At 29.8% G+C, this 10,817-nt stretch overlaps 1 protein-coding gene across 3 annotated transcripts; it reads right to left on the reverse strand.

Annotated features, from left to right (window-relative positions):
* Positions 1-7,076: 7,076 nt before the first annotated feature.
* LOC110608200 lies at positions 7,077-10,421 on the reverse strand. 3 transcript variants are annotated; one of them, XM_021747412.2, is made up of 6 exons: positions 10,076-10,245; positions 9,755-9,842; positions 9,345-9,406; positions 9,073-9,248; positions 7,575-7,683; positions 7,077-7,476 (listed from the first exon to the last, which is right to left on the reverse strand). In XM_021747412.2, exons 1-6 carry the CDS (start codon positions 10,100-10,102, stop codon positions 7,177-7,179), a joined length of 762 nt encoding a protein of 253 aa, XP_021603104.1. In that variant the 5' UTR covers positions 10,103-10,245; the 3' UTR covers positions 7,077-7,176. The 3 variants fall into 3 exon arrangements, with proteins under 3 accessions (XP_021603104.1, XP_021603103.1, XP_043810942.1); XM_021747411.2 differs by lacking the exon at positions 9,755-9,842 and having other exon boundaries at positions 10,076-10,421; XM_043955007.1 differs by lacking the exon at positions 9,755-9,842 and having other exon boundaries at positions 9,345-9,424; positions 10,076-10,421.
* Positions 10,422-10,817: the final 396 nt, after the last annotated feature.

Below are 10,817 nucleotides of genomic sequence, written 5' to 3' on the forward strand. Positions count from 1 at the left end.
TGGGCTTGGGCTTCTCTCCTTATCTTTATTTTTGCTCTTCTTTCGACCCATTTTGCTGTAAAAATTCCCGGGTTAGAAAATCCGGAATATTATTTTTACTACCTTTTATAAATTCAATATCGAAATCAAAAATACTTAATAAAGCTTGCCATCTGGCAAAAATTTGTTTTGATGCCAGATTTTTAACATCCTTTTTTAAAACATCTTTTGCAGCTTTACAATCAATTCTGACCAAAAATTTTTGATTTAAAAGATCAGATTGAAATTTATTTATGCAAATCACAATACTTAATATTTCTTTTTTAATGGTAGAGTAATTCATTTGGGTAGAGTTCCAGTGTCCCGAAGTAAACTGGATTATTGTTTCTTTACCATCTATCCTTTGTTTTAGAATTCCTCCATATCCTATGTCCGAAGCATCTGTTTCCACAATTTTAAAGGCTTCAGGATTAGGAAGATACAAACATGGAATTTCTTTTATTAGGGATTTTATGTGTCTTATAATGTTTGTATGTTCTTGAGTCCAGGGTTTTGCATTTTTCTTTAGTCTGTCATGAAGGGGTTTTATCATTCTATTTAAGTTTGGGTAAAAATCTATAACATAATTTAAACATCCTAAAAACCTTTGTAATTGAGTTTTATTTATTATTTCATCTGGAAATTTATCTCCAAATACCATTGTTCTTTCAATAGGTTGGATTTTACCTTGTTCTATATAATGGCCTAAAAACCTTACTTTAGTTTGAAACAAGTTCATTTTGGTTTTACTTAGGGCTAATCCATTTCTTTTTATTATTCCACAGAATGTTTTTAGATGTTTAAAGTGTTCTTCAATATTCTTACTAAATATGAGCACATCATCTATGTAGACAATGCAAAATTTTGAATATGGGTTAAAAATATCATTCATTATTCTCTGGAATTCTGAGGGTGTATTTTTAATCCAAAAGGCATTACGTTCCACTCATATTGTCCAAAAGGAACGGTAAATGCCGTCTTATATCTATCTTTCGGATGGATTTGAATTTGCCAATATCCTGATTTCATGTCAAATTTACTAAAAATATTTGCATTGTATAATCTGTTTAAGAGGTCTTTCTTATTAGGTATAGGATACCTAATCCATTTTAATGCTGTGTTTAAAGGTTTATAATTTATAACTAATCTTGGTGTACCTCTTTCTATTTCTGCACTCTTGTTTACATAGAAAGCTGCGCATGACCAAGGACTTCTTGATTTATTTATTAACCTTTTATATTCTAATTCCTTAATTTCTTTTTTACAATGTTCTAATAATTCTGGTGACATTTGAATTGGTCTGGCTTTAGTTGATATTGATTTTTCTTCGAATCCTTCCTCATATGGTAGATCTACTATATGTTGTTTCCTATTCCAAAAGGTATTAGGATGATATGCACATAATTCTTCTTCCATTTCATTTTTTAGATTTTCTATTTTCTTTTTTACAATTTCACTTTCTAATTGCTTTTTAATCCTAACTACTTGTACATTATTTTTCAAATCCTTTAAATCTTCTTCTTTAGATTTTATCATTGAATTTATTTCCATTGTCCTAATGGAATGTGCTTTTATCAGATTTAAATTTTTTCTTTTAGGTTTTTCTGTAAAATCTATTTTTACCTTTTTATTTCTTATTTTAAATTCTATGCAATCTTCTTTTACTGTATAAGGTGTTATTAGGTTTATAAAAGGGGTTCCTAATATCACCATATGACTTATTTGTTGTGATAATAAAAATATAGTTTTTATTTCTAAGTCTTGATCTATTACTAATGCCTCTGCTTTTCCTAATATATTCAGACTGGTTTTATTTGCAGTTTTTAATTTTTCTTTTGTTTCTTGCCAAAATTTTTTAGGTACCAAACTTGACTTTATACAATTTAAATCTGCCCCTGTATCAAATAATGCTATAGTATTTAATTTAAACTCTTCTGAAAATTTTATTGTTAATTTTACTAAATATTTTCTGGAAGTTATTTCTTGTAATAATAGTATAAAATTATTATCTTCTTCTTTATTTTCTGATTGATCCATTTTATTAGCTTCTTCTTCTTCTTCTTCTGAAGAGGAAGACGGTTCAGAGATTAGTTGACTTTCTAAAGCTTTTATCCTTCTCGAATCTATCTGAAGTTGTTGTTTTAGTTCCTTTACTTCAGCTTTTATTATTTTAATTTCCCTTTGTAATTCCCCTACGGTTATTTTCTCTTTAGGTTCTTTATTTTTACTCAATATTTTGGTTAAGTCATATGTTTGTTTTTCTATTTTTGGCATAGTATTTTTTATTTCTTCTGATTCATCAAAGCTTTTTATTAGTCTTTTAAGAATTTTTTCTTTGGTTTTATTGTCTTCAATTCCATTTATTAAATTTAATAATGAATCTTGTTCTTTAGTTAAAACATTTATTGACTGTTCGGATGAGCTAGTGACTAACTCATCTATTTGATTTTCACTTTCAGTTATATCTGTTTCTGAGGCTTCTGAACTTAAGCATATTTCTTGGATTTTATTTGTTATTTCTTCATCTAATCCTAACTCATTTAATCTTTTATTAAATCTACAAAACTTAGATGTATGTCCTTTTTTACCACAATTATAACATGTTAAATCTTTAAAAGACCTTTTATTTTGGTTTCTTTCTTCTGGCTTCTTTCTTTCATATTTCTTATGAGTTTTAACATTTTTTCTTTTATAATATTCTTCCCTATTAGGTTTTGCTACATATTTCTTTTTATAATACCTATCTTTTTTATAATATTTCCTTGGCTTAATTCTAGAGCATTGCCCATTGCAACTTTTATCTTGCATTATACCATAATCAAATTGTTTACAAAAAGATCCTAATTCTTGCTTAGTTTTATGCATTTCATATTTTAAAGTCTTCTGTAGTCTTAAATCTTGACATATCTGCAATCCTTCCTTCTGAATTATACTTACTAATTGTCCATATGTTAATCTTTTATATGGTATCGGGTTACCAAAATGCTGTTTTATATTATTTCTGACTTTCTCTCCTAAGAAATAAGGGAGTCCTGCTAAAAATTTTTCTTTCCAAAAATCTTGGTTCGAATCTTCTCTTAACATTAATCTAGTTAGAAAAGTAGTTTTATAATTCTGGAAATCACTTAATTTTTTACATTTTAAATTGCTTAGAAGTTCTGCATTTTTATCTTTTAAAAGAGAAGGGTCTCCTATAAAATGTAAAGAAATTGTTAAGATTAGAGTTGATACTGCATCCTGGATAGTTTCTCCAGATTCATTATATATGGGTTCTCCATCACTATTTACCTGAATTGAATTTAATATTTCTAATTGCTGCATATCTGTTAGATGGTAATCCCACCATCCTTTTAGTTGTCCTGTGAAACCTGCTATAATTATTTCTGCTATTGCTCTATCTGAGGCAAAAGACTGGGTTTTATACGCATTAGCTGCCATTGTCATTTGTTGTAATAAGCTTAAAATATTATATTCAGATAGTCCATCTATGTTCCATTCATATACTGTTGAAGCATTATACTTAAACTGAGATGTTATGTTTGGTCTTTCCATGACCCTTAGATCTGGTGCCCTACTTACTATCTCTCTATGTGATATGGGATTTATTTCAAATTGTTTTATATCTTCTGAATCTGGCTGACTTTGCTCAGACTCGGATTCTTCATTTAATGCATTTATATTTCCAGACTGTGGAGTTTCTGGGATTATATTTCTACTAGATTCTGAGACCTCCATTTTACTTAACTGGTCTTTTAGACTTTGCAAAAATTCATTTTTATTTACTTTTAATTCCTTCTGGCTTGAACTAGATATTTGGTAGGGTTTAAACATATGAGGTTTTATTTCTTTTTTCTCTTCTACCTCTTCATCTTTATCTTTTAAAATTTTTTCTATCTTTTTTAACTGAGTTCCTAAACATATTAAACTTGCATTACTAAAGTTATTTTGTTCTATTATTTTCTTATCTGCATCATTTTCTTTAGCTATTTTATATGGCGCACAAACTATTTCATTTTCTCCATGTTTTATTTTACTGATTGTTTTAGGTGGAAAATCACTCTGTACTACTTTGTCATTTACTATCCATTCTGGCCTTTTATCCCTTATAGTTATTGGATTAATACTTTTCCTTTTGCATAGTTTGAACCAATCAAAAAATCCTATTTGTTCTTCATTTTGGCTATTTAGATATTCTTCTTTTAGATCTTCAAACTTATGTTTTTTAATAATTTTATTTAACTTATATAAGTTTTTTGTCTTTGTTATTTCTTTTAGAAATTTCTTTTCAAGTTTTTCCTTACTAAGGACATTTACTTCTCTGTTTATATTATTCATGTTTTCTGTTATGGCAGATGCTGAAGGTGATTCAGGCGATGATGGTGCCATTTCGGCCTGTTGATTTAGATAATTTTCTACTGGATTATAAACTGCTTGAGGAACTGAAGAACTATAATCTACCCCTTTCATTTTAAGATGTCTATTTGGAATTTCTGATATGGAATGCCTATGTTGTACTATAGTTTGCATTACTGGTTTAGGTTCATCTTCTTTATATGTTGCATATATTACTGATGGTATATTTGATACTCTTCCTATATCATCTGTTATTACTGAGGATGAAGATCCTGTATATCTACTGCTCATGCTTCTGTTAAATTTTAATGATACTTTCCCATCTTCAAACTGCTCAATTTTACTTAAACTTGTATTTGGCTTTACCTTTTCTGGTTCTGGTGGAGGAACTATACCTTCTAATATCCATTCATCTGGCAAGGTTATATCTTTCCATTGAATCGTTTTAGGAATTACCGTATTTGTTTTAGTTAGATCTGTCTGTAAAAATCTCGTTTCCCCTAGTTTAGGTTGTAATTTATATTTAGTCGCAAAAGCCGAGTTCATAGCTTTGTAATGAATTTTATATATTAATGCTATAGGAATAGAGCCTTGTTTCATTTTATAATTATGGGTTTTTATTTCTAAAACTATGCTTTCTAAAATATTTAAATCATTTAGTGAAATAGTCATATCTGGATAAACTTCAAAAGATATGGGTCCTTCGCTTAGACTAGTTTCTACTGATCCTAGCAAAGAATCCTGAAAATTTAAAAATCTAGCATCCCTGACTACAGCCAAGATACTAGTATTTAATCCTTCTCTAGTCAGAGGTTTTATGCCTACTTGGATTAATCCTATGTGAATATATTTATATTTTTTACTTCTATGATGATTTAGTGTTCTTGGTGATAAAAGAGTTATTTTCTCAAAGGGTTTACTTAATTGAAAATCTCTTTCCTCTGTTTTTATTACATAATCTGTTTTAAAAACATTAAACTTTGGAATTTTATAAATCTGTTCTTTATCTACTTTAGGAATTTCCCATTCATCTATTGCTTTTACAAAATCTTCTAGTATTAATTCATTTTTGTTTATTACTTTTTTAATTTCTGACGACTCTGAATCATCTGATTTTACTGTACTAGCCGATTTATATATATATATATATATATATATATATATATATATATATATATATATATATATATATATATATATATATATATAAAAGCCTTGTTTGGTTGTATGCAAATAAAAGGAAAGGAAAGTAATTTTGAAGAAAATGTATTATAACTGACATTTTCTGTCCGGTAGAAAGGGAACTGATGGAAATTAGCTTTAATGACAGGAAATTGTATTTTATATGTAAAAATTATAAAATAACCATAAAAGTCATTTTTCTTTTAACATATATTGGATAAAAATTATAAAAATTATAATTTCCTTTCATATCTTTATTGGTAAAATAACTTTGTTTTCTTTTATTAAAAAAAAATAGAAAATACTCTTTATTTTCCTTCGTCTCTAAGAAATTTACCAAACAGATCTTTACTCATGCTTAAATTGTAATAGTTGTCAGGCTAAACTACCACTTATTTGAAATATGAAAAATACAAATAGAGAAAATAAGGGTTTTATTACTTTTTCTTGTTTGAAAAAGAAAAAATAAAAAAATAAGTGTTTTTTTTAATTATTTTTTCTGTAGCTTGAAGGGAAAATAAAATTGTATGGAGGAAATTTGCACTTCTCAAAAAAAAAAAAAATATCACCCGACTATCTTCTAAGTTATTTTCAGCCCTTTTTAAATAAGAAAAAAATAAATTTATTTTCATTTCTATTTCTTTTATTTTTCTTTTCCTCTACCTATTTTCCCTCATCTCTTTCAAGTTTTCCAAACAAAGGGTAAATGTTGCCGCTTGCTAAAAACCATAATTTCAACCTGACAGATGACAACTACATTTGTTAGTTCAAGCCTGTGCACTTCAATATTGACGTGACAAAAGTACCGATATAATATCAGCTGCGATCTGTTTGCAAGAAACATCACATGACGACTTGTCTTCTTCACTGCACACACTTTACTACTTCAATCTCATGTCATCAACTATATTTACATTCATTCCAGGCATTACTTCATTGGGCTGGGACATTCAGCCCAGCACTCACAGGCTTGTATTTAGTCCTAGCTTCACAGGCAATTGCACAGAAGATTGAGGTTTTGCCGAGCTTTAGACAGTATTCAATTGAAGCCTAATTTCATGAAATGCATCTAAATCACCACTTTATAGGAAATGCAATATCAAGTATATCCCTTAAAATAATTCAAATAAATTTTATAAAATCATGTAAAAAGTCAACATCCTTAAAAATAAAAATTTTTTAAGTTAAAGAAATTATATTCTTTTATTTCAAATAAAATAATTATTTAAAAAAAATAATTAAATTGAATTCTTATAAAATTATTAATACCTGTGATTGAATCGCATAAAAAACCCCATATAGATATAGGGGATCCTTCAATTGAAAAGAGCCATCGACCTGCCAGAATTGATTTTACTAGGATATCTAATATAATGCATGAAAGAATGAGAATCCTTTAACAACCATAGAAGGGCCTGAAAATCATTAGGAATGACTTCTGCAAAATTTTCTATTTTTCCATATAAACAAATTCATTCAAAAAGGACTAGCAAAAATATTACACCAGGACAAGAGACAACAGATTGAAGAATATAGGCAGCTAGAAATATTCTATTTCATGATTGAACTCTTGAACAGAAGTAGTAAGCGTAGGTCAGAAAACACAATGTAGCTAATGGTATTTCAGAATTCAAGATATAAAGTTATTCGTCTATGCATTTTGAATGGCAATTTTAGTCTCCAGTCTCTCATTTTACGGCTTAATGGTCTACCTTTACTTTCAGGGTCCCTGTTTTCTTTCACATCTGCCAACTTCCATACACAGTTCTCTGATTCTTTTTCAATGGACTCCAGAAAAAAGATTCCATCCTTTTCTGGACCAGGCTCTGCATTTTCTGTGTAGTATACCCTCATAGGCATTTCTTTGAAACGACATAAATCGTCTGGCACCTTTAGTATTCTCTCTGCACCAGGAGATGATACCTTCATGGCAGGGACAATGTTATCACGAGAGGGCAATAGCAGGATAATTAGAACCTTGTTTGAGCAACAGTAGAGAAGAAGAGTCAACCATTAATTACCTCAAGAGCCAAATCGTCGGGTATTTCTCCAAGTGCTCCAACTTCCTCCAATCTTTTCATGTATTCTTGGGAGTAGCTTTCAAGCTCCTCCATGGTGGGACAACCATATCTGATAAAGGACACTATTCACTTCTGTCTTCAAAAAGGACCAAACTTTCTATAGCAACAGGTATCTATATTTATATAATATTATACAGTGAGCTTCAATAGGTTAACAATAACACAGTATTGCTAAGTGCTTATTATTATTATTTTCCCACCAAGTGGCATGGCTTCTCTTCCATCCCGTTACATTAATAAAAGGTCTCTTTATTCTGAGATGAAAGTATCTTCTGACAATAATTGCAACTCAGCTTTGTAATTATAAAAATTATATGGATATAGGTAAGCCATCTTTTCATTGTTTACAGTAATTGTATAATTGTGTACTTAAATTCTTATAATAAAAAAAAAATATGGCAATACTTGTAATCTAATTACTACTAGGAAAATTAACAGTACGTTAGGATGGAGTGCATGGAGGGTTTTTTTTTTTTTTCAAGGTAATGAAAGGCGAGGTAGAGGTATTAAAACCTCCTAGTTCACCAATTTAATAGGTTGAAAAAGTGAGTTTTTGGAGGTTTCATGAGGATTTTGAAGGTTCTTTGAAACCTCCAAAATCTTGAACTTTATATTTTTTTAAAAAAAAAAAAATCTACCCCAAAAGAAACCTATCACTTTGAAAACCATACCTAACCTTCAAAATTTTTCTCCAGACATTGTATAAGGGTCATAGTTACAAACTATACAAACCAAAGCCACCTTTTAATTGTTCACTATAATAAAATCATCCAGATAATTCCTTCCAATTAAAAAAAATTATGACAATAGTTATAACTTAATTAATATTAGAAAAATTAAGAGATATAAACTATATAACCGATATCACATGTTAAAATTCAAACCAGCTACCTCCTAGTGCAAATAGAAGGTATATATCCAATCAAAAAATTTCTTTTAAACCTTCCAAATGATATTTTATTAATCAAGGCATTAGAAGAAGATGAAGAATAATTTACACAAGGTAATCTTCATCTTATAGGATTTTATTTATAATTTCACTAACATTCTATCTTTTATTCTTCATATTCATTTTTTATTTTATTATATTCTTTTTGTATATTATTTTTCTTTATATTTTCAAGGTCCTTCTACAAACATTTTTCATAAAATATTTTAAATTAAATTAAACATAAATATAAGAAATGCTATAAAACCATATTTTTATTCAATCAAATAATTTACTTATAATGAATATATCCATGCAATGTGCAGGTAAAAGTCTAGTTTAAACAAATTGCTAACAATCTCCACAGACAATAAAATAAGCAAGCTAGACATATTTAAATTCTTGTAATGAACATTGATCAGGGGAAAATTAATTCCATGTGAAACGAAAAATTAAGATTTAAAAATTTGAAGAATGATTGTCCATGTATTTTAATTTAGAAAACCTTACTCATTTGAGAGCTTATCCAATCTCACATAAACATATCCACGAGGAGTAGTCTTGAAAGCATAGAGTTCCATTTCATCACCAAACTGCAACAAGACCTCACGGGCAATAGAGAGAGCCCGTTCACCCCAAGGGACACCTTGCAACACAACTCCACCGCCATCCCCACCATCACCAGCCTACATTTATCAAAGGAAAACATCAACAGAAATAAAATATTGGATAGCTAAAATTTAAAGCCAAGCAAGAGGAAAATTCAAGTAAAAAAGGCATACTTGGGGTTCTACTTCCTCTTCTTCTTCCCATTCCTCTGTTTTTCCCTCTTCAGTTGTTTCATCTGCAACATTAAAACATACTTGAGCAAAGAAGGCATAAAAACATTCAGAAGCGAATCTATTGAAAAAGCTCAAAAGGATAAATCTATAGCACCTTTAGCCTGTCAAATGAGAACCCTTTTCTCAGCATATATATATGTGTGTGTGTGTGTGACGAGGAAGGCTTAGTCGATCAACATTCCCTTCATTTTTTGTTTTCAAAAATTTTACAAGAACCAACGTGTATACCCAACAGCTAAATGGCAAGCCAACAATATTTAAGTAGGACTCATAATGATTTTGGCATGCATATCATCTTAGGATTGTTGGGTGGGTACAGTGTAGATTTACCTGTTTCGAAAAATTCTTACCCGCTAAAGCTTGCTGGATATCATTGTTTATGACATAATTCAAATCACGACGCCAGGCTCCATTAACCCAACAGTGGGGGGAAAACCACTTTTAACACACACCGAAAAAAAAGGAACTTTTATCAAACACTTAAACAGCACAAGCAACAGATTATAAAATGTTGCTAAACGTCGTTTTAGAAGTTCCCCACAATTCACAAAGATAAGTTGATCAAATTCCATCCAGAAAAGCGTCATTTTGTATATTCAAACTTCAACTAGAACAGGTAACTAAGAAGATGATTAAAAAAAATAAAAGAAAACAAAATAAACAGGGATTACATCGAAGTGCGTTTTCCTCGGTGCCATTCTCTTGATAATTACTGCTCTTGGAGGAGTCGGTGTTCAGGAACCGATTCGGATAATGGTATACAGCAGAGATGGGTCGTTTCAGAGAGAAACTAAGCAAATTAGAAGAGGAATGATAACGGGGTTTCTGAAATTGCAGGGTTTTGAAATTGTGGGTGAAGAAAGAGTGGAGTCTTCCGGTGGTACGAAAACTAGGAGAGAAGAGCGACCTGCGAGAAGCGTGAAGAAGAAGATGATGAAGAACCCGACCACCGCCCATTATTTGTCAGTTTTCTCTTTTGATTTCTAAGTACTTTTTGGCTCTCGCAGTGCTTTGCTTTGCACGTCTCATATAAGAATTTTCTGTTTGGGCCTCTATGGAAAGAAAACTTTGGAAATTGAAAATGAGAGGGAATTATTTTTTAAGAAAAATAGGAATTATAATTAAAATTTCAAATTTAATATAATTAGTCAGTCCATTTTAAGATTTTTCAAACATTTTGTTACAGGAGGTGAGATTTAAAAAAAAAAAAAAATCATTATGTTTATGAACTATTTTCTGCTTAATAATAGGGATTAACAAATATCTGAGTGAAAAAATTAGAGAGGAGGAAATTTTTCAATAAATAGTTTTCTTTTTAGAGTAAGTTTTTTTTTACTCGGTCCAAATGGGAAACCTCCTTCCTTTATGGTCCGAAGAGTGGCTTCCTTCCGTTAGGTGGCTTTTTAACTTTTC

This window comes from Manihot esculenta, chromosome 1 (assembly GCF_001659605.2).
Source record: "Manihot esculenta cultivar AM560-2 chromosome 1, M.esculenta_v8, whole genome shotgun sequence".
In the NCBI taxonomy this organism is placed as follows: domain Eukaryota; kingdom Viridiplantae; phylum Streptophyta; class Magnoliopsida; order Malpighiales; family Euphorbiaceae; genus Manihot; species Manihot esculenta.

Excerpts from the sequence above, each read along its gene's own strand:
- LOC110608200 (XM_043955007.1), bottom strand. The coding sequence starts at position 10,361 with ATGGGCGGTGGTCGGGTTCTTCATCATCTTCTTCTTCACGCTTCTCGC. Across the intron at positions 9,249-9,344 it reads AAGAGGAAGTAGAACCCCAA|GCTGGTGATGGTGGGGATGG; the intron begins GTATGCCTTTTT and ends TGATAAATGTAG. Across the intron at positions 7,477-7,574 it reads CCGACGATTTGGCTCTTGAG|GTATCATCTCCTGGTGCAGA; the intron begins GTAATTAATGGT and ends CCTGCCATGAAG.